General features: G+C 44.0%; 1 protein-coding gene across 1 annotated transcript in view; it reads right to left on the reverse strand.

Annotated features, from left to right (window-relative positions):
• Nucleotides 1-25,258, reverse strand: part of LOC143975639 (von Willebrand factor A domain-containing protein 5A-like) — a 157,092-nt gene that overhangs the window by 14,549 nt on the left and 117,285 nt on the right. Inside the window, exons 15-16 of the mRNA XM_077478129.1 lie at nt 16,840-16,917; nt 14,322-14,372 (exon numbers count right to left, since the gene is read on the reverse strand). Of these exons, the coding sequence (XP_077334255.1) occupies nt 14,322-14,372; nt 16,840-16,917 (129 nt within the window). The remainder of the gene's footprint in view (nt 1-14,321; nt 14,373-16,839; nt 16,918-25,258) is intronic.

Below are 25,258 nucleotides of genomic sequence, written 5' to 3' on the forward strand. Positions count from 1 at the left end.
CCTGTCCCAGCCCATCAGAGTACCCGAGTACCTGTCCCAGCCCATCAGAGTACCCGAGTACCTGTCCCAGCCCATCAGAGTACCCGAGTACCTGTCCCAGCCCATCTGAGTACCCGAGTACCTGTCACAGTTCATCTGAGTACCCGAGTACCTGTCCCGGCCCATCAGAGTACCCGAGTACCTGTCCCGGCCCATCAGAGTACCCGAGTACCTGTCCCGGCCCATCAGAGTACCCGAGTACCTGTCCCGGCCCATCAGAGTACCCGAGTACCTGTCACGGCACATCAGAGTACCCGAGTACCTGTCCCGGCCCATCAGAGTACCCGAGTACCTGTCCCGGCCCATCAGAGTACCCGAGTACCTGTCCCGGCCCATCAGAGTACCCGAGTACCTGTCCCGGCCCATCAGAGTACCCGAGTACCTGTCACGGCACATCAGAGTACCCGAGTACCTGTCACGGCACATCAGGGTACCCGAGTACCTGTCACGGCCCATCAGGGTACCCGAGTACCTGTCACGGCCCATCAGGGTACCCGAGTACCTGTCACGGTCCATTAGAGTACCGAGTACCTGTCACAGTCCATTAGAGTACCGAGTACCTGTCACGGTCCATTAGAGTACCGAGTACCTGTCACAGTCCATTAGAGTACCGAGTACCTGTCACAGTCCATTAGAGTACCGAGTACCTGTCACAGCCCATCTGAGTACCCGAGTACCTGTTCCAGTCCATCTGTGTACCAGAGTACCTGTCACCGCCCTTCAGAGTACCCAAATACCAGTCACCAAACCATCAGAGTACCTGCCACCAGGCCATCAGAGTACCTGAGTACTTGTCACCAGGCCATCAGAGTACCCGAGTACCTGTCACCAGGCCATCAGAGTACCCGAGTACCTGTCACCAGGCCATCAGAGTACCCGAGTACCTGTCACCAGGCCATCAGAGTACTCGAGTACCTGTCACCAGGCCATCAGAGTACCCGAGTACCTGTCACGGCACATCAGAGTACCCGAGTACCTGTCACGGCACATCAGGGTACCCGAGTACCTGTCACGGCCCATCAGGGTACCCGAGTACCTGTCACGGCCCATCAGGGTACCCGAGTACCTGTCACGGTCCATTAGAGTACCGAGTACCTGTCACAGTCCATTAGAGTACCGAGTACCTGTCACGGTCCATTAGAGTACCGAGTACCTGTCACAGTCCATTAGAGTACCGAGTACCTGTCACAGTCCATTAGAGTACCGAGTACCTGTCACAGCCCATCTGAGTACCCGAGTACCTGTTCCAGTCCATCTGTGTACCAGAGTACCTGTCACCGCCCTTCAGAGTACCCAAATACCAGTCACCAAACCATCAGAGTACCTGCCACCAGGCCATCAGAGTACCTGAGTACTTGTCACCAGGCCATCAGAGTACCCGAGTACCTGTCACCAGGCCATCAGAGTACCCGAGTACCTGTCACCAGGCCATCAGAGTACCCGAGTACCTGTCACCAGGCCATCAGAGTACTCGAGTACCTGTCACCAGGCCATCAGAGTACCCGAGTACCTGTCACCAGGCCATCAGAGTACCCGAGTACCTGTTCCAGTCCATCTGAGTACCCGAGTACCTGTCACAGTCCATCTGAGTACCCGAGTACCTATCTCCAGCCCATCAGAGTACCCGAGTACCTATTTGCAGCCCATGTCTCATAGAATATACGTTGGGGTGTTTACTTTCCAAAATGGGGTCATTTTGTGGGTAATTGCACTGTCCTGGTGGTCCAGGACCTTCAAAAGTGTGATGGGTAGGAATGAAATGAGATGTTTCATTTATGCTCCTAGAACGCCTGAACGTACTACTTCAATGTTCGGCCTCTCTATGTGGCCAGGCTGTGTAAAAGTCCTACACATGTGGTATCGCCATACTCGGGAGGAGTAGCAGAATGTATTTTGGGGTGTAATTTTTGCTATATACATGCTATGTGTTAGAAATATCTTATAAATTGATCATTTTGTGTAAAAAAAAAAATGCGTTTTAATTTTTTTCCACATATTCCAAAAACTTCTGGAAAAAAATGAACCGTTCAAAAGACTCATTATGCCTCACAGATTATACGTTGGGGTGTTTGCTTTCCAAAATGGGGTCATTTTATGGGAAATTCCATTGTGCTGGTACTCCAGGGCCTTCAAAAGTGTAATAGGTGGTTGAGAAATGAGATGCGTCATTTTTGCTCGTAGAACGTCTGAAGGTACTACATCAATGTTGGTGCTCTGTATGTGGCCAGGCTGTGTAAAAGTCTCACACATGTGGTATCGCCGTACTCGGGAAGAGTAGCAGAATGTATTTTGGGGGGTAATTTGTTGTATACATATGCTGTGTGTGAGAAATAACCTGATAATATGACAATTTAGTAAAAAAAAATAAAAAAAAATAAAAAATCTTCATTTTGCAAAGAATTGTGGGAAAAAATGACAACTTAAAAAAACTCACCATGCTACTTACTTAATACCTTGGGATGTCTACTTTGTAAAAAGGGGTCATTTGGGGGGTATTTGTACTTTCCTGACTAGTTAGAGTCGCAAGAAATTAGGTACACCTGATGTACTGAAGGCCTGATCAGAAGTGATGAATTTTCAGTGATTGGCACCATAGATTGTAGACTCTATAACTTTCACAAAGACCAAATAATATATACTAATGTGGGTTATTTTTACCAAAGATATGTAGCAGTATAAATGTTGGCCAAAATTTATGAAGAAAAATTACTAATTAGAAAAAATTTATGACAGAAACGAAGAAAAAGGCATTTTTTTCACAAAATTTACGTTTTATTTTATTTATAGCACAAAAAATAAAAAACCCACTAGTGATTAAATACCACTAAAAGAAAGCTCTATTTGGAGGAAAAAAGGACGCAAGTTTCATATGGATACTGTGTTGGATGACTGAGTAATTGTCATTCAAAGTGTGAGAGCGCTGAAAGCTGAAAATTGGTCTGGTCAGGAAGGGGGTGTAACTGCACTGTACTGAGGTGGTTAAAAGTTACACATCATGCCGAGACCCAAAGAAATTCAGGAACAATTGAGAAAGAAAGTAATTGAGATCTATCAGTCTGGAAAGGGTTATAAAGCCATTTTCAAAGCTTTGGGAATCCAGCGAACCACAGTGAGAGCCATTATCCACAAATGGCGAAGACATGGAACAGTGGTGAACCTTCCCAGGAGTGGCCGGCCGCCCAAAATTACCCCAAGAGTGCAGCGACGACTCATCCAAGAGGTCACAAAAGACCCCACAACAACGTCCAAGGAACTGCAGGCCTCACTTGCCTCAGTTAAGGTCAGCGTTCATGCCTCCACCATCAGGAAAAGACTGGGCAAAAATGGCCTGCATGGCAGAGTTCCAAGGAGAAAACCACTGCTGAGCAAAAAGAACATCAAAGCTTGTCTCAATTTCTCCACAATACATCTTGATGATCCCCAAGACTTTTGGGACAACATTCTGTGGACCGATGAGACAAAAGTGGAACTCTTTGGAAGGTCTGTGTCCAAGTATATCTGGCATAGAAGGAACACTGCATTTCATAAAAAGAACATTATACCAACAGTAAAATATGGTGGTGGTAGTGTGATGGTCTGGGGCTGTTTTGCTGCTTCAGGACCTGGAAGACTTGCCGTGATAAAAGGAACTATGAATTCTGCTGTCTACCAAGAGATCCTGAAGGAGAATGTCCGACCATCTGTTCCTGTACTCAAGCTGAAACGAACTTGGGTTCTGCAGCAGGACAATGATCCTAAACACACCAGCAAGTCCACCACCGAATGGCTGAAGAAAAACAAAATGAAGACTTTGGAGTGGCCTAGCCAAAGTCCTGACCTGAATCCTATTGAGATGTTGTGGTATGACCTTAAAAAGGCCGTTCATGCTCGAAAACCCTCTAATGTAACTGAATTAGGACAATTCTGCAAAGATGAGTGGGCCAAAATTCCTCCAGGACGCTGTAAAAGCCTCTTTGCACGTTATCGCAAACGCTTGGTTGCAGTTGTTGCTGCTAAGGGTGGCCCAACCAGTTATTAGGTTTAGGGGGCAATCACTTTTTCACACAGGGCCATGATGGTTTGGATTTTTTTTCACCTTTAATAATAAACACCTTCATTTACAAATTGCATTTTGTGTTTACTTGTGTTGTCCTTGACTATTGTTTAAATTGGTTTGATGTTCCGAAACACTTAAGTGTGACAAACATGCAAAGGAACAGGAAATGAGGAAGGGGGCAAACACTTTTTCACACCACTGTAAATAGCGAATTTCAAGGAATACGAACGAATGAATTAGACACTCTTTGAATCATAACGAATTATCCGAAAACGTATTAACGTAATATAACGAATATAACAGAACGAAATGATGAATTTTACGAATGACAACGAACCGAAACTAAACCAAATTTTCCGTTGTGCACAAGTCTATTCTTTAGGTACAGATGACAGAAAAGTGGGAGACTTGTGTGAGAAATTGTCTACGTATAGGTGGTAACCTTTCCCAAGCAATGGTTGGATCAGCTGCAAGACAATTTTGGCACTTGTTCCCATGTAGATAGGGCATCCAGGGGGGTTTAGCTGTCTGTCCAGTAAAGTGTAATAGGGATTCCTCTACACAAATATTTATATCAGGGGTAAACATCTGCTTGAAGCTGGCGCAAAAAAAAAAAATCGATTAGTGGCCAAATTTTGAATAATTTGTCGTAACTGGGATGATTTCAAAGGGAGGCATTGGGCATTGTTGTTGAAATGTAAAAATCTCATAATCATCTCATAACGGGCTCTGGGCATCATTGACGAATAGACGGGCATGTGGTGGATAGGTTGGGTAGACCAATAGGAACGGACTTCATTTTTTTTGTCAGCCCCATGTGGAGGGTTAGGCCAAGGAAAATTTTAAATTCTTCCACGGTGAGAGGTTTCCAAACACAAGGACGGGCATATGAAGAACTTGGATTGTTGGCTATATGTTGGCTGGCGTATAGATTACACTGCTCCACAATGTAGGTTAGGAGATCATTGGTAAAAAATAAGTGAAAATAATAAAGTGGGGTTACATTTTCTGTCTATATCTGAGGGCCTGGCTGGTCTGTAAAAAGGGGAATTACAGGTCCTACTGACGTATCGGGCAGCCATGTTGGATACAGTAGAACATCTGGAAGGCTAGTATGGGCACTGCCTCATTGATGGGATACTCCGTTGCTAGAATCTGGCCTATCTTTTAGGAAGGTTGCAGAACTGCTGGTGGATGCCTGCCTATCCCCGAGTGCTGCGCTGCTGGTGGATGCCTGCCTATCCCGGAGTGCTGCGCTGCTGGTGGATGCCTGCCTATCATCCTGGAGTGCTGCGCTGCTGGTGGATGTCTGCGCCTGCTCATTTCTCCTGCTTCTTCTTGTTAGGATTCTGTCTTCCTCAGTTTCCATCTCGGAGCCACTGCTTTGCACTGGCTCATAGTCGCTATCCGAGTCTGACAGAAAGAGTTCCCCACTACTCTTTCCAACATACTCTGGAGTATCTGCAAAGCCTCCTCTGCGCTGTACGATCTTTTAGTCATGTTGACGGGCAGATATGTCAGATGGCGGGCGGCAGATGTCTGATGGCGGGCGGCAGATTTGTCAGATGGCGGGCGACAAATGTGACTGATACAAAATGGTTGACCTTATGTTTTACTAAATACATATATTTTTCTATCCTTCTCTTTAAAATAAGGACTAGTCATCTTTAGTCACGTACTCATCAAGAAGAGGCCGCATCAGCCCTAAAAAGCAGTCTACGCCCAGAAGATTGTCTTATCAGCTGATAACACCCGGAGAATTGTCTTTACTTTGAAAATGTTGTTTTTTTTACATTTGCTGATGTTTGCCCTTTTCTGTCTATAAAAGATGTAATAAAGAAGCCTCAGAGCCACAGTCAGTCAGAGACAGTCAGAGTTAACGACGGACTTCTGAGCAGAAATACTGAATACTTCTGTGTCTCTTTGCTCAGATAAGAACTCTAACTAACAATTGGGAAACGGTAACATAACCTGACAAATAGGTGACTTGTTGAGGTCACACCTAACATTTCTGGCGCCGCGAACACGGACTCGCTGAAGAAACTACAAGAGGCGAACGAACATAAGGACGGAACGAAATGGTCGGGCACATCAAAGAACCACAGACAAATCCTGCGCAGGTAAGAAAAGCTTTATTTTCTTATAAACTCTGTGCTTCTTAGATTTGTGCCCACCTGATCTGTCTGAATTGTTCTTCAGGTAAAAACCAACCTCTGTAGTAAGTGGGTCTTGAACTTAATATTTTGGCTTATGTTACCGTTGTTTCTTGTCTGTCTACTTGTCATCTGTCTGTTGTGAATGAGATAAGCCCTGTTTGTATGGTGTGAATTGAAACATATATCATCCCAATGGGTAACGGAATGCGCCCTTAACTCGTAAGAGTACTTTGGGGGTCCGACATTTAAGTTTGATATACGCTTTTTGATTCATGAGCCTAAAAACGGGTTGAAAGTATAAGTCCTGACTGCCTCAATAAAGCAGGAATAAGAAACGAATGCTGAGAGATTCCATGGTAATGGGACGGAAATAAGGTCTCCACAAAGTCCCGGAGACCTAGTCATATGTGTTTGGCCACCAAAAGGGAATGCTTGTATATGTTGTAGCTGTCAGTCTGGTCATAATATTTGTCAGTTGGCTAGCATATAAAGTAATTCGATCTCATATAGGAGAGGTTTTTTAGTATTTTGGCACCCTAGGAGGAGAAGGCAACGAGACACTTAGTAAGTGATCCAAACGCCACCTAGGCAGGACTGTCAAAATGGGCCAGACACATGGTAAACCCCAGGAGGAATCTCAGAAATGTTATGCTGTTAAAGACATAATTACAATGTTGTATGGGAAGGATAAGGCACAGGGCACAAATAGGATTCTCAAGAAATTGGGGATGGATGGAGAAAATGGATTAAGTGTAGAAGGTTGGGAAGAAATAAAGAGAGACAGACAGGGAGAGATATTGCAGAACGGATGGGTATCACAAATACAATGTTTAATTAAGGTTTCCAACAGGGCTAAAGAGGAGGGATGGGAGTATTGTCAGGAAAAGGGTGGATGGGATATGAAGGTCCGACGCAAAAGTCTTCCTTCTGCTCCCGGCGATAGGGTAAATACGGGAGATACTCCACCTCCTTATAACACTACCACACCAGGTAATGAAAGACCAAAACTTTATCCTTCCTTAAGAGGAAGAGGATGGGTATGCCGAGTATGCGGTATCCAGAACCCAGACTGGGCACAGGAATGTGTACATTGCGGCGCTCAAAGACCAGAGCCCGTAGCTCCAGTCCATAGTCGGACTAGGGTAATACAAGTAAATAATCCAAATGCGGGTCAAACAGGACAGCCACCTACAGTGACCCGACAAGTCGTTCTGAGGACATGGACACCTTGGTCGGCTGACACTCTTATGGCATTAATACAAAATGCTCCTGATCCCGTAGCAAAACCTGCCGCATTCTGTAGATTCGTGACACAATTACTAGACACACATGAAGCAACTTGGCAAGATGGGGAAGATTTGTGTAGACATAAAATGACACTAACGATGTTTAATCAATTTATGACTAAACTTACCCCACTTAGACCGAATGGGGATCCTACCACAGATCCACCAGGAATACATCCCCGTCATATAGACTCTAGACCCCTGTTTATTGCTCAGTTACGAGAATTTTGCCAAGGGAAACAGCAGGAAAGGGGTTCGACAGCGCCCATAAAACAGGCCCCAGGTCAGACTGTTACAGAATTTTACCTCAACATGGAAAGCATGATGGCTGACGAAGGTCTAGATTTAGCCTTACCCGTCACCATTAGGGCTTTCAATCGACAGTTTATGGAAGGACTAGTACCCCAAATAGGTGACAAACTGAAGGCATGTACTCCCGAATGGAGAGCCATACGGGACAGAGGAACATTGTTGCAGAAAGCACAAGGCATAGAGGCTGATTTAGCAGAAACTAAACCCAGAAGGACACCGGGAGTTAACACTGTTGCCCGGGTCAATGAAGGAGGGAATTCCTCCCGTAAACCTCTTACCTGTTATTACTGCAACAAGGTGGGACATATAAAAAGAGACTGTAGGAAAAGGATAAAAGACGAACAGGAAGGAAACACGGACAGAGACACGAGGGACTACAGACAGAGGCGTACCAATGATAGGGACGATCCGACCGCATGACTTGCCCCAGTCCTAGCTGAATCAGAGAACAAAATGCTCCACATGTTGATGAAGGTGGAAGGTAAACATATTCCTTGTTTGGTTGACACAGGAGCGTCACGCAGTCTGTTGTCTGATTCAGTAGTCCCTCCACACATGACGTCCCGTGACACCATACCCATAAGTGGTTATGACGGACTCCTGACTGATGCCCCACTGACTAAACCTTTAAAAGTAAAGATAGGAAATCACATGTTTTTGTCACGCTTTTTGATTTCCAGAGGAGCTCCCACTAATTTATTAGGAGCAGACATTCTTCAGAAAATAGGAGCGAACATTACTTATCACCCAGATGGCATGGTCACCCTAGCAATAGGAGATGACCCAGAGGGTATAGAAATCTGTAGTAAAATACAATGCTTGGAAGAAGAACCAGAACCGTCCAATACGCCCTCACCGGAAATAGACCAAATTCTGTCTAGCCTTCCGGAAGGGTTATGGGAAACACATCCAGCAGACGTTGGGCTTCTGCCCATACCCCCGGTTACTCTACAGCTGATTCCAGGAGCAGTTCTCCCTCAGCAGAAACAGTACCCACTCAGTGCGCCCCAGGAAGCAGCTATAGAACTACAAGTGGAGGCTCTACTTAAAAGTGGAGCATTAAAAGAAATACAATCACCAGCCAATACCCCATTGTATCCAGTTAAGAAAAAGACATTGGGGGATGGCCCAATAAGGTATAGGATGGTACAGGACTTAAGGGCAATAAACAAAATATTGGCCCCAATAACGCCATTAGTACCGAACCCGCATACCTTACTGTCAGAAATACCATCAGATAGCTCCTCATTTACAGTTGTAGACTTGGCAAATGCTTTCTTTTCTGTACCCCTGGCGGAGGAATGTCAACCATGGTTCGCGTTCCGCCTTCGAAACCGTCAGCTAACCTGGACACGCCTACCTCAAGGAATGGCGCATTCGCCAACTCTATACTCACAAGCCCTGCAGACAGTGTTAGGAGAATGGCTACCGCCTGACACTTGTGTATTGTTGCAATATGTAGATGACCTATTGTTATGTTGTCCGGATAACGATACTTGTTTAAAAGCCACTCTCTCATTGTTACAATTCCTGGCTGAAAAAGGGTGCAAGGTGAATAGAACTAAGTTACAGGTATGTCAGAAAAAGGTTGTCTTTTTGGGCCACTGTATATCCCAGGGTACTCGACACCTCACTGAAGAACGAGTCCAGGCCATAAGACAAATGAATATCCCACGCAACTTTAAGCAACTTCGTATGTTTCTGGGAATGGTATCATATTGTAGACAATGGATACCACATGCCAGTTCTCTGATGCAGCCATTATATGATTGCTTGAAAATAGTACCCTATGTACTCACAGAAGCAGGTCATGAATCTTTTAGCACCTTAAAAAGGTTACTAATTTCGGCACCTGCGATCGGGATCCCTGATTATACCAAAACATTTCATTTGTACATTGCTGAAATCACGGGACACGCAACAGGGGTGTTGACACAACAACACATCAAACAAAGGCCGGTAGCATACTTCTCGGCGGCTCTCGATCCTGTCTCTAGAGGATCACCGTCCTGTGTACGAGCAGTTGCAGCAGTGTCAATTATCATTGACAAATCCTCAGAAATTGTCTTAGACAATCCTGTAGTGGTACATACCACACATGACATACACGCCATCTTATCACAGGTCCAACCAAAACACATATCAATGGCAAGGCAGCTGCGTCTACAATGCACTTTGCTCCTACCCCCCAATGTTACCTTTCAGCGATGCACTTCTTTTAACTTAGCACAGCTTTTACCATTACAGACAGATTTGACAGGGGGGAGTAATGATGATAATGGTGTAGATACAGCACAAGATACTCAGGATTCTGACACACTTTCATTTCATGACATAACATCTGATGAACACGATTGTTTCCAACTTATGGAACAAGAAACCACGGGGTTCCCACATGTCACAGACATACCCATTGCAAATGCAGAACACACACTGTACATAGATGGTAGTAGATTTGCCGATGACAAAGGTAAATATCACACAGGTTATGCTGTGGTAACGGACACACAGGTAATTGAGGCAAAGTCACTACCAGCACACATGTCGGCACAAGAAGCGGAACTAACCGCTCTAGAGAAAGCCCTAGAACACTTAGAGGGACAAGAAGGGAACATTTACACTGATTCCGCATACGCCTACGGTGTGGCACATGATTATGGCCACATATGGAAAGCTAGAGGTTACCTTACAGCAGCAGGCACACCTGTTAAACATGGTGAAGGAATCAAAAGAGTCCTGAACAATCTTCAAAAGGTTATAAGAGTAGCCATCATGAAGATAGCGGCACACACGAGCGCAAAAACAACTGAGGCAAAAGGAAACGCATTTGCAGATTTAACTGCAAAGAAGGCAGCTCTAGGGGAAGTAAGCCCTGAGACCTTAGCCACGGTACAGGTGAGTATGCCCGAAACCACATGGCAGCAGCTAATGGAACTACAGGAACAAGCAGGGGCTATTGAGAAGGACCGTTGGGTTAAGGAGGGAGCTGCACCAGGCCTTGACAATGTATGGAGAGAAGGAGACAAAATATGTCTACCCGGTTCTCTATACCCAGCAATGGCAGCGGCTGTTCACTTACCCACTCATGTCAGCTCCAATTCTATGTATAGGATTGTAAGCCAAGGATGGCTAGCCCCTGGATTCAGTAGTACTGCAAGGAACTACTGTGCTGCATGCCAAATCTGTCTGATTAATAACCCAGGACAGAGAGTGAAAACCCCACGTAAACATCAGGTCCGGGCCCAATATCCCTTTCAGAGACTGCAGATTGACTACATACAAATGCCTAAGAGCGGCCCCTTTGAATTTGTTCTCGTGTGCATCTGCTTATTTTTAGGCTGGTCCGAAAGTTATCCTGTGAAATCAGCTACGGCAAAAGCCACCGCCAAGAAACTGATTACTGAGCTGATACCTAGGTTTGGTCTCCCAGAAACAATAGAATCAGATAGGGGGACACATTTCACGGGAGAAATAATGCAAAATGTGATGGCAATGTTAGGGGTTCAACAAAGTTTCCACACCCCTTACCACCCACAGAGTTCAGGATCAGTAGAAAGAGTAAATGGTACAATCAAGCTGAAAATACAAAAGGCTATGCAGGAGTTGAACAAACCATGGCCTGAGTGCCTACCCTTAGCTTTGTTCTCTATTAGGTACACCCCAACAGGAAAAACAGGGTTATCCCCATATGAAATACTGTTTGGAAGTGCACCTAGATTAGGTTTATATTTTCCTCAAAGTATGCAATTACAATGTGATAGTTTAACTACGTATGTAATACAGTTGCAACAGCGTCTGACTAAAATCCACAAGAGTGTATATTCTTCTCTTCCAGACCCTAATTCTGTCACAGGTACTCACGATCTACAACCAGGAGACTATGTGTATGTAAAGAAACATACCAGAAAGACACTGGAACCAAGGTTTGAAGGTCCTTTCCAGGTGCTATTGATTACAGCAACCTCAGTGAAATTGGAAGGGAAACCTACCTGGATCCACGCTTCTCATTGTAAAAAGGAGCCAGTTGGCAAATGACAACATGTATCTTTTTATTGTTTCAGTAATTCTGGCTAATAGTTTGGTTACCTCACAGAATAAAATACACAAGGATGAAGGATTTTCTAAAAAAATGTTATTACTGAAGTTTAAATATGCTTATGCCCAGAAGTCAGGATATGAGAAATGTTGGATTTGTAGCAAATTACACCCCAGCACAGCAAGTATACCACTGATGGCAGTTCCTATAAACTATACTGATCTTGCTAACAGTAGCATTAACAATTAGAATTACATGAATTAGCAATTGAAAGTATGAGTGCAGCACTGACAGGACTCTGTGAAACTACTGAGGACTATGAGTGCTGTACTTGGATACATAACACCAGTATTGAGGTACCTGATTATTATGACATCATTGCACAACACCGTACGGAAGTAAAGAATTTACAAGAGAAGGCCCGAAATATTGGTCGCGACTGGGATCCGTTTGGTGGAACTTTTAGTTTCTCAGGGTTATTCTCTTGGGTTAAGAAGGCAGCAATGACGATTATAGTGGTGCTCTTATTCGTATTTTTCTTTTATGCATGCTTTAAGTTGTTTATGTGCTTTTGCAAGAAAGCCAAGGTAAATGATGCGGAAAAGATGGAACTTTTGTGAAGATAGGTAGATTTAGTTTCTTGACATCACCCATCTGTCAGAAAAGCCACTCTTCCTGAATTTTAGATGTTGGTACTGTCCAGGGGGATGGGTGTATACCCCTCTGACAACTCGCGGTCAGGGAGAGTACTCTGGATATAGGCTGACTAGAACTTGTTCAGGTGGACCCAGGGCAAGAGGGAGGGGTGATGTCAAAGGGGGAAATGTAAGGATTAAGGTATACAAAATGGTTGACCTTATGTTTTACTAAATACATATATTTTTCTATCCTTCTCTTTAAAATAAGGACTAGTCATCTTTAGTCACGTACTCATCAAGAAGAGGCCGCATCAGCCCTAAAAAGCAGTCTACGCCCAGAAGATTGTCTTATCAGCTGATAACACCCGGAGAATTGTCTTTACTTTGAAAATGTTGTTTTTTTTACATTTGCTGATGTTTGCCCTTTTCTGTCTATAAAAGATGTAATAAAGAAGCCTCAGAGCCACAGTCAGTCAGAGACAGTCAGAGTTAACGACGGACTTCTGAGCAGAAATACTGAATACTTCTGTGTCTCTTTGCTCAGATAAGAACTCTAACTAACAATTGGGAAACGGTAACATAACCTGACAAATAGGTGACTTGTTGAGGTCACACCTAACACCATCTCGGAGCCACTGCTTTGCACTGGCTCATAGTCGCTATCCGAGTCTGACAGAAAGAGTTCCCCACTACTCTTTCCAACATACTCTGGAGTATCTGCAAAGCCTCCTCTGCGCTGTACGATCTTTTAGTCATGTTGACGGGCAGATATGTCAGATGGCGGGCGGCAGATGTCTGATGGCGGGCGGCAGATTTGTCAGATGGCGGGCGACAAATGTGACTGATGGTGGGTAGCAAATGTGCCTGATGACGGGCTTCAGATATGCCTGATGGCGGGCGGCAGATGTGCCAGATGTTGGGCAGCTGTGCCTGATGTTGGCGGGCGGCAAATGTGTCAGATGGCAGGCGGCAGATGTGCCTCATGGTGGGTGGCTGATGTGCCTGATGGCGGACAGATGTGCCTGATGATGGCGGAAAGATGTGCTTGATGGTGGCGGGCAGATGTGCCTGGCCTGATGATGTTGGGAAGATGTGCCTGATGGTGGCGGGTGACTGATGTGCCAGCTGGCGGGCGGCCGACGTGCCAGCTGTTGACAGGCTGATGTGCCAGCTGTTGATGGGCTGATGTGCCAGCTGTTGGCGGGCTGATGTGCCAGCTGTTGACGGGTTGATGTGCCCTGCTGTTGGCGGACAGATGTTCACTGTATGACGGGTGCTTTCACTGTTTTGGGGACACTAGCTGGGTGATCAGTGGGTAAACAGCAGACAAACAGCTATAAACTCACTGATCTCCCGGCTGCAGCACAGATCTCTCTTCCTCTCCTCACTGACAGGCTGTATATGAGGAGAGGAAGAGATGAGAACACTTACAACTGCTCTCTATTGACATTACATGACGACTGTGATTGGACACAGTCGTCACGTGATCAGGAGGGCCAATCACATGGCCTTCCTAGCTTACACTTTTCTCCTGTCTCTGGGGGGCACAGGCAGATCGGGATTGCATCGCTGCCACCCATCCCCCTCTGTTTACATTAAGATTCAAGAAGAAGCAATCGAGTTGCCAGAATTCTTTTTGACAATATAGTGCAATACATGTAATGTTTCTTAACACTGCCTTGCTGATAAACATTACTTCCCCTGCCTGAAGAAATCAGCTGATGAAGGCTTTTTGGTAGGGAACATCACAGGGCACAGAGCAATGGTGCCAACTTTAAGAACACGTGACAGGCCTTTTGGGAGTGTACAATCACATACCTGATGATGCTGTTTTCTTAAGCCAAGCAATCGGATTTAGTGGTGCTGCATCTGTACATTAAAGAAAAGCTTCATAAACATAAAGAAGGACAATGCTTTGCAGCACCTTTTATGTAAAGCCTATATCTGTTTTTCAGTAGAAAGTTTCTTAACCACTTAAAAGGGTTACTAAACCCACAACAGTAAAATCCGTCTGTATATGCAGTAAAGCATGCATGTTATACTCACTGTGGAACCTAATCCTCTGTATTGTGTAATAAGGCTGTTTGATCCTGTATGATTGATCCTCCCCTTTTTCCACTGACTCCAGAACAGGTCCAGATAAGACAGAGCATTAGGAGTCAAGCTGCACATGCTCAGTTTGGTGTGTACTGCTAGAAAGTTTTTTTTTTTCCTTGGGATGCGATTCACACAGGGCCAATCAGCACTGTCCAGATAGAGGGTCCGGGGTCCTGCATCCTGATAGGACAACTACAAGCTTAACCAGACACTGATAGAAGTCACAAGACTAATATATATATATATATATATATATATATATATATATATATATATATATATATATATATATATATATATACATATATATATATATATATATATATATATATATATATATATATATATATATATATATATATATATATTTATATTTACTAAAATAATTGCATTTCCATGTTCTGTGTACTGTGGGAGACCTCATACAGTGACTGCAGGCTCCTGGATTTAGTAACACTTTAAGGACCAAACGTTGTTTCTGACATTTGTTGTTAACAATTAAAAATCTGTATTTTATGCAAGAAAATTACTTAGAACCCCCAAACAAAATATACTTTTTTTTTTAGCAGAGATCCTAGAGAATAAAATGGCAGTTGTCGCAATATTTTAAGTCACACGGTTTTTGCACAGCAGTTTTTCAAGCGCATTTTGTCGCGCTTTAAAACTGCACACGCTTGTGGAATGGCGGCAAACTACGGTACTTAAAAATCTCCATAGGCGACGCTTTAAAAATTTCTACAGGTTACCAGTTTAGAGTTACAGAGGAGGTCTAGTGTTAGAATTATTGCTCTCGCTCAGACATTTGCGGTGATACCTCACATGTGTGGTTTGAACACTGTTTACATATATGGGCGTGACTTATGCATCCGTTCACCACTGAGCACGAGCACGGGGGCACTTTAAAAAAAAAAGTATTATTACTTCATTAAATTTTTTTCCTTTTTTTACTGTCCCTTTAATTTATTTGATCACTGTTATTGCTATTGCAAAGAATTTAACCACTTCCCGACTGGCGCACACACATATACGTCGGCAGAATGGCACGGACAGTCAAATGGGCGTACAGATATGTCCCTTTAAATTTGCCGCCGTGCCATCGCGTGAGCGCCGCCAACGGCGTGCGTGCGCGCTGGGCAGGACCTCCGATCGTGGGTCCCGTGGACTCGATCACCACGGGGATACCCGTGATTGTCTCACGGGGAGGAAGAATGGGGAGAAGCTAATGTAAACAAGCATCTCCCCGTTCTGCCTAGTGACAGTGTCACTGATCTCTGCTCCCTGTGATCGGGAGCAGAGATCAGTGACGTGTTATACACAGCCACACCCTCCCCAGTTAGAAACACTCCCCAGGGCACACTTAACCCTTACACTGCCACCTAGTGGTTAACCCCTTCACTGGCAGTGTCATTTACACAGGAATCACTGCATTAGTATAGCACGGATTGCTGTATAAATGATAATGGTCCCAAAATAGTGTAAAAAATGTCCGATGTGTCCACCTTAATGTTGCAGTCACGATAAAAGGCAACCTCTGGATATGACGCTGAGCCCGTGACCTCAACTTCTTTGGTGGACCATGGCGAAGCCTGTTCTGAGTGTAACCTGTCCTGTTAAACCGCTGTATGGTCTTGGCAATCTTCTTATAGCCTAGGCCATCTTTATGTAGAGCAACAATTCTTTTTTTTAGATCCTCAGAGAGTTTTTTTGCCATGAGGTGCCATGTTGAACTTCCAGTGACCAGTATGAGAAAGTGAGAGCGATAACACCAAATTTAACACACCTGCTCCCCATTCACACCTGAGACCTTGTAACACTAACAAGTCACATGACACCAGTGAGGGAAAATGGCTATTGGGCCCAATTTGGACATTTTCACTTAGGGGTGTACTCACTTTTGTTGCCAGCGGTTTAGACATTAATGTGTTATACAAGCTGTACACTCACTACTTTACATTGTAGACAAGTGTCATTTCTTCAGTGTTGTCACATGAAAAGATAGAATAAAATATTTACAAAAATGTGAGGGGTGTACTCACTTTTGTGGAATACTGTATATATATATATATATATATATATATATATATATATTTATATTATACACACACATACATATATACACACATTTTTTATCTTACAAATATGGTTGCATACATGACTGAATTCCCAAAGCATGCTGAGTTTTCTAAAGTGACAGCACAGCAGAAGCAGCAAACACAATATATATCTATATAGCACTTACCAGTTATGTTCAGATTTCTGATAGGACTTGCAAAGTTAGAAGAAGAAGAACAGGACAAATCACTGAGGCGTTGGTCTACTGTAAGAAGGGATAGATGGTGATAAGCACCAATACAGACTCTTTAGTTACATACTTGTAGATTTCTCACCATGACAGGCAAATGCTATAATCAGAGCGGGAAGAACCACTCAAAGACCAGGCCTTTTTCTGACATTTGTTGTTTACAAGTTTTGCTAGAAAATTACTTAGAACCCCCAAACATTACATATGTTTTTAGCAGAGACCCTAGAGCAGTGATGGTGAACCTTGGCACCCCAGATGTTTTGGAACTACATTTCCCATGATTCTCAAATACACTTCAGAGTGCATGAGCATCATGGGAAATGTAGTTCCAAAACATCTGGGGTGCCAAGGTTCCCCATCACTGCCCTAGAGAATAAAATGCAATATTTTATATCACATTGTACGTGAATTAAAAAAAAAACAATAGTTACCCCAAGATGATGCTACGCAGAGTAAAAAGATATCGAAAATGTTATGTTTTAAAATTGCGCACACTCGTGGAATGACGTCAAAGTACGGTACTTAAAGATTTTCATAGGAGACGGTTTAAACATTTTTACAGGTTACCAGTTTAAAGTTACAGAGGAGGTCCAGTGCTAGAATTATTGCTCTCACTCTAATGTTCGTGGCGATACCTCACATGTGTAGTTTGAACACGGTTTACATATAAAAGTGCAACTTACGAATGCGTTCGCTTCTGCGCACGAGCACGGAGGGATGGGGCACTTTAAACTTTTTTTTTTTCTTATTTATTTAACTTTTTCATTTTTTTTTTTTTTTTTTTTTTTTTTACACTGTCTCTTTAGTTTTATTTATTTATTTCTTTTTATAAATTTTATTGCTATTACAAGGAATGTAAACATCCCTTGTCATAGAAATAAGCATGGCAGGGCCTCTTTATTGAGAGATCTGGAGTGAAAAAGACCACAGATCTCTCAGTTACCATTTAAAAGCAAGAAAATAAATAAATATTTTTTGGACACTTTGACTTTAACCCTTTCATGAATAAGCCTATTTCTGACATTTGGTGTTTACAAGTTAAAATCCATATTTTTTGGTAGAAAATTACTTAGAATCCCCAAACATTATATATATATAATTTTTTTTTTTTGCAGAGAATCTAGAGAATAAAACGGCGATTGTTGCAATATTTTATGTCACATGGTATTTGTGCAGCGGTGTTTTAAGCGCAACTTTTTGGGAAAAGGGACACTTTCATGAATTTTAAAAAAAAAAAACAGTAAAATTAGCCCAATTTTTTTATATAATGTGAAAGATGATGCTACGTTGAGTAAATAGATACCCAACATGTCATGCTTTATAATTGCACGCACTCGTGGAATGATGACAAACTATGGTACCTACAAATCTCCATAGGCAGTGCTTACATTTTTTTTTACGGTTACCAGGTTAGAGTTACAGAGGAGGTCTAGTGCTACAATTATTGCTCTCGCTCTGGCGATACATCACATGTGTGACTTGAACATGGTTTACATATGCGGCCGCGACTTCCGTATGCGTTTTCTTTGCTGCGCGAGCTTGCGGGGATGGGGGGTGCTTTAAAAAAATATATATTTTCTTAATTATTTTATATATTTTTATATTATTAAACAAAAAAAAACATTTTTGATCACTTTTATTGCTGTCACAAGGAATGTAAACATCCCTTGTGACAGTAATAAGTGGTGACAGGTACTCTTTATGGAGGGATCGGGGGGTCTAAATCCCCCAATCCCTCCTTTTGCACTTCAAAGTATTCAGATTGCCATTTTTGGAGATTCTGAATACTGTATAGTTTTTTTTATAACCCGCTCCATTGGCAGCCGAGTAAACAGGAAGTGACGTCGCTTCCGTGTTTACAATCAGGAGACTGGAACGAAGCCATTTCCGGCTTCTTTCCAGTCTGTCACTAGGCACCGGAAGATCCAGATCGTTGATTAGCTTTTCCCAGTGGGACGAGAGGCCCGGTCAGAGCAGTAGGAGGTGGCGGGAGGGGGGGGGATGTCCTCTCCCGCTCCTCCGAGATTACAGCCGAGCGCCTTTTAGCCAGATCAGTTGTTATCCCTGAAAAGCCAATCGCCTGCTCTAAACAACGGTACTGGGATGATGCCTGGCATCATCCCGGTATAACCCCCGATAGCCAAGGCCGCACATCTGCGTACGCTCGGCGGGAAGGGGTTAAAAAACAAAATCATGCCTGAAAACTGGAAATGATGTTGAAGGTCACTACGGTCCTCCAAGGGCCTAGCCGAGTGTGGACTATCTTGCCCTCACTCAACTTCCTGCCTAGCCATCGGGCGCATCGGATTGGTTCTGGTGTTGTGTCCAATACTGTCCCCCGTCAGATAGTGTCTGCCCTGTATTGCGCTTGCGCAGTACGGAGGACAAAGAAACGCCGAAAGTCTCCAAAGAGTGCAGGTTCAAGCCCCACCATCCAAGTGGACTTAGAGTTAGAATAAAAAATTGCCGAGCGAAACGAGGCTGTCCCCGAAGCATGGCGAGCAAAGCGAGCCCAAGAGGGGCCCTGTTACTAAGTGCTACCGTATGTCCACTTGCATGGCGGGGCTTTAACCTGGACCTTTCGGAGTCTCCTTGTCCTCTGTACTGCGCAGTACGGGCCGGACACTATCCGATGGGGGGACAGTTTTTGGCAGAACAGCGGGCTTACTGATGGCTCTGGTAAGCTTGGAAACAATAAGAAAGCGGCGAGAGGGGCACCTCTCCCGCCGCCTATAAAAGTGATCTTGCGGCGAATCTGCAGCTGGCATTACTTTTATCTGAAATCTGGCCACCTAAGGGAAAAAAAATAAACAATACAGGGTATAGCTGCTGCAATAGCAACAGTATTTAACGTCAAAATCATTACTTACAGTACATTCCCAGCTAGGCGGTCTGCAAGCATGTGTACTGTAAACCAAAAATGTTTTATATTACAGTTTAGCAGTCCTTAGATGTAGTGGCTGAATTTGTTTTTCCTTCTTTAGGCTTTTTTTCTCCCCTTTAGTATCATCCTGCAAGTAACGCCCATAATGTCTACACTTTCTCTCCACCCAGGCTGGATTTCAAACATGTCTGCCTTCGTTCATCTCCATTACATGGTGGATGGATGGGGTTTGTATTTTACACAATAAAGATAAAGATATTTGTGCTTCCATTTTGGCTCACAGGATGGGACAGGTACACTTCTGGCAAGATCAACTAGTATTTTCTATACTTGATGACAATGTTCTTTGCTGGGGAAAAAAAGAAAATGAATGCAGCCGCCACATCTAAGAACTGGTGTAGGCAGGCTGAAATAGTTAGATAGGAGCTGTCCCGGGCCAGGAGGGTAGGGAGGAGTGCAACTGGTTGGTAATCAGGAAGTGCCTGGTGCCTGGTGCCCCCCCCCCCCCACCCCCGTAGATGTAGTTGTGGAGGGTTCGGGGATTATACCCCATGGAGAGCCCATGAGAGACGGAGAATGAGACCTGTGAGGAGAAGAAGGAGGCCATCTGACATCATTAGGATGTAAAGTTATCTGAGCATGACTCCGAAGGACTTACATCTGCATGAGAGTGCCTCCGATAGCCCTTGTACACACGGTCGGACATTTCAACCACAAAATCCATCGATTTTTTTCCCGACTGATTTTTTCCAAAACTGGCGTTGCATACACACACTCGGACAAAGTTGTCATAAAATCCAATCGTTTGGAACGTGATGGCGTTCGTTCGATGCGACGGGACTACGTTCAGGCTAGTAGCCAATAGCTTTTACTGTACATAACCCCGTGATTTCTAATGGCGGCCCTGTCTATTACACATATAGTCCTGACCAGGGGTGGACTGACAACTCATGGGGCCCCCGGGCAATAGGAGATTATGGGGCCCCCAGGCAATCCAAAATTATGGGGCCACACGGTATGTACACACACACAGTATACAATCACACAGTACACACAGTATACACAGACATGTTTCTATTGGCTGAGAAGGTACTGGAGAGGTGGGGTAGCTATAATCTCAGGATTTTTAGATCAAAAGGATGTTGGTAAGGGACATTTCAGAGACAGATGTAAAAAAAAAAACACAAATTTCTACTGTCCCTGGTTTTACTGAGGCTGGCAACCCTGATGGGGCCCTCTAGTGGCTCGGGGCCCTCGGGTAGTGCCCGAGTGGCCCAATGGTCAGTCCGCCCCTGGTCCTGACATTTCCTAAGGTTTTCTTCCTGGAATGGTCAAGATGAAGGTCAGTGAATAAAACTAGAAGTATACTTCAAGGGGGAGTAGTTTACATAAGTAGTCTTTCCAGTGGTGGCCTGTGGTAATTTTTCTTGGTGGGGGGGGGGGGGGGGGGGCAGTAAATAGTATGCCACCAACACAGCCCCCCCTCCCCCCCCGGTCGGTCGTTAATCACTTGCCGACCGCTGTCGGCATATATACGTCGGCAGAATGGCACGGCTGGGCAAAGCAACATACCCGTACTTTACTTTGAAATTCCCGGCGTGCGCGAGCTCCGTGACCGTGCCCGTGGGATCCGTCGCGGGGATCCGTCGGATTTTGTCTGACGGATTTTGTCCAAAACTTGTGTTGCATACACACGGTCGGACAAAGTTGGCGGAAAATCCGATCGTTCAGAACGTGGTGACGTTATGTCGTTGCGACGGGACTACGTTCAGGCTAGTAGCCAATAGCTTTGGTCTAGGAATTTGATCTGAGCATGCGTGGCACTTTGTCCTATTGGAAATCTCTACACAAAGTCCGATCGGATCATGTTGTCAGAAAGTTTTATAGCCAAGCTTTCAAACTTGGTGCATCGGATATTCCGACGGAAGCAGTCCGATGGAGCCCACACGCGGTCCGATCAGACATTTTCCATCGGAATGTCCGACCGTGTGTACGGGGGCTTATACATTTAGGGCGTGGCATGGATATAAGGGGGCGGCGCCCGAACGCCCCTAATAGACCATCACTGAGGCTCTCGGTACCAGCATGAACAGTTTCCAAACTTTTTTTAGTCTAGGATATCATCTTTTCCAGCAAAAAAGTTTAAGCAAGTTAGATAAATGGACACGTTAGTTAGAACAGAGTTTATATTCCACTGACATCCCAAAACTCATGACATGACATGGTTACGGTGTGCTAAATTATATAATTTTTCAATAAAGACAAGCTTTGAATGACTGTAAATACAAAGATCTGCCATAAAACAATCAATGACAAAATTAAAACCTGTGCACCCCCACCCGGATGTAACCAACACGTAATAGAATTCGAAATAATGAATACCAATGGCTGCAAGCTAGAACTCACAGAGATATCACTCCATCTTACACATATACCAATAACCAAAAAGTACAGCTCTGCCCCCTAATAATTAGATCAATCAGAATGCGAAATGTAAATAAATAAAAAGTGAAACCAAAACTAAAAATGACAAACACAATAATAAATGGACAAAAGTGCAGAACAGCAAAAGTACAGTATGACTACCGGCTAGCGTGGTGACGTCATCAGTGTACAGGCTCCGCCCACCCTTCACGCGTATCGTCCAGTCCCAGGCTCTCTCAGAAAGGAGAAGAAACACATGAAGGGGGCGCCACCACGCTAGCCTGGGAGTCTCAGATATACTGAGTGAGCGGTGAGTTGTTCAGTTATCTCTATGGGGTTCATTTACTAAAACTAAAGAGTGGAAAATCTAGTGCAGCTGCGCATGGCAGCCAATCAGCTTCTAACTTATATTAGATTGTAAGCAGGGCCCTCTTAATCCTCTTGTATTTTATTGTATTGTAACTGTATTGTCTCCTTTTATATTGTAAAGCGCCGCATAAACTGTTGGCGCTATATAAATCTTGTATAATAATAATAATAATAATTTCAGCTTGTTCAATTAACCACTTCAGCCCCAGACGATTTACCCCCCTCTTCATGACCAGACCATTTTTTGCAATACGGCACTGCGATACTTTAACTGACAATTGCGCGGTCGCCAAATAAAATTGACGTTCTTTTTTTTCCCACAAATAGAGATTTCTTTTAGTGGTATTTGATCACCTCTGCGTTTTTTATTTTTTGCGCTATAAATAAAAAAAGAACGACAATTTTGAAAAAAAGCATTATTTTTTACATTTTGCTATAATAAATAACCCCCAAAAATGTATAAAAAAATTATTTCAATTCTGAAAAAAAAAAAATTATTTCCTTTGTTATTGTACACATCTAATACAAAATAAAAAATAATAATAATTTCTTCATTAGTTTAGGCCAATATGTATTCTGCTACATGTTTTTGGTAAAATAAATGTATATTGATTGGTTTGCGCAAAAGTTATATACAAAATATATTTATGGAATTTTTTTCACTAGTAATGTCGGCGATCTGCAATTTTTAGCGGGACTGCGACATTGTGGTGGACAAATCAGACACCTGATGGCATGTACACACGACTGGACTTTCCGGCAGACTAGGTACAACGGTCTTCCCGACTGACTTTCGGCAGAGGTCCGTTCGTTTTGAACGTGGCGATGTAAACGGGACTAAACAAGGAAGTTCAATAGCCAGTAGCCAATAGCTGTCCTTGTGTCGTATTTGGTCCTTCGGACCAGCACACAGATGAACGGTTTTCCCTATTTTAATCCGTTGGAATTGAGTCCATCGGATAGATTTGAAACATGTTCTATTTCTAGGTCCGTCTCATTTTTTTTCCCCGAAAAACTATCGGACTAGCCCACACATGATCGGATTGTCCGACGGATTGATCCCGTCGCACCTAGTCTGCCGGAAAGTCCGGTCGTGTGTACGCAGCATAACTGACACTTCTGACACTTTTTTTGAAAACCAGTGACACCAATAAAGTGATCAGTGTCACTCTACTAATAACCCTGGCAGGGAAGGGGTTAATATCAGGGAGGGGAATCAAAGGGTTAAATGTGCTCCTAGGGAGTGCTTTCTAACTGTGTGGGGGAGGTGCTTTGACTGGGGGAAGACAGAGATCCGTGTCCCTGCTTAGGAGAAACACAAGATGACTGTTTTCCCTTCTCACAGAATTGCGGTCTGGCTTGTTTAAATAGGCAGACCGCCGTTCTGCCTCTCCTGAGAACAATCGTGGGGTCCTGGTGAACATCGGGTGTCCTCTAGACCCACTGATTGGCTCCGGTTGTGTCCAATCACAGCGGTAGCCGGTCAGCAGCGACGCGCGCTCCAGACTCAGTGCACTAAATCACGTGCAGGTACTTGATCACACATAGGAGGGCCACCCTGCATACTGCATATCTGTGTGGGACGGTCGAGAAGAGGTTAATCTTTGACAAAAAAAAAAAAAAAAAAAAGGGAAGCGGACTGGTTTTTAGAGCTGCAGCAGATTTTGCACACTCCAGTTTTAGTAAATCAACCCTTATGTGGTCAGATACAAGTTTTATTCATGCACCGATTCTTACATGCTAAGTGAGTGCTTATAACCCTGTTTTATATTGAATAAATATCTTAGCCCTTGTACACACGGTCGGAGAATCCGTCGGAATGTGTCCTATCGGACCGTGTTGTCAGATAATAATATGGTATGCATCGGACTGATTCCGTCGGAATATCCGTCGGACCCAATTTTCCAACTTGTTGGAAATATTTTCTGACCAACTGGTTCGATCGGACATACTCCGATCATGTGTAGCGAATTTTGATCGGACCAAGTAGCACGCATGCTCAGATCAAATTCCTACATCAAAGCTATTGGCTAGTAGCCTGAACGTAGTCCCATCGTAACGAAATTACGCCATCACGTTCTGAATGATCGGATTTTTCGACAACTTAGTCCGACCGTGTGTATGCAACAGTTTCCGACAAGATCAGGCGGACAAAATCCGAAGGATTTGGTTGTCGAAATCTCCGACCTTGTGTACAGGGGCTTAGGCCACTTTCACACTGAGGCGCTTTTCATGCGTTTTAGCGCTAAAAACCCCAGTGTGTGTGGTTTCACACTGGGGCGGAGCGCTTGCAGGACAGGAAAAAAAGTTCTGCAAGCTGCATCTTTGGGGCGATTTAGGAGCTCCTAAAACACCCCTGTCATTGAAATCAATGGCCAGTGCTGCCGAAGCGCCTGCAAAGCGACGGTAAATCACGCAAAGCGCTGCTAAAACTAGTGGTGCTTTACCGCTAACATAGCCAGCGCCTCAATGTGAAAGTACTCTAAGTGAACACTACGAGAGTGGGAACTGGAAAATATATGTGCTTCTGACCTCTTTTCTAATGTGAGGTCTTTTGCGGAAGGTGAGCGGTTTGAAAATTGCACGGGGGGGGGGGGGTTGGGGGTGTAACAAGAACTAGACATGTGCACTGCCGAAAAATGTGTTAATTTTCGTTTAATTTTTTTTTTTTTTGGGTCA

Source organism: Lithobates pipiens, unplaced genomic scaffold (genome assembly GCF_037356315.1).
Source record: "Lithobates pipiens isolate NorthernLeopardFrog02 unplaced genomic scaffold, aLitPip1_a1.2 Scaffold_13, whole genome shotgun sequence".
NCBI lineage: Eukaryota > Metazoa > Chordata > Amphibia > Anura > Ranidae > Lithobates > Lithobates pipiens.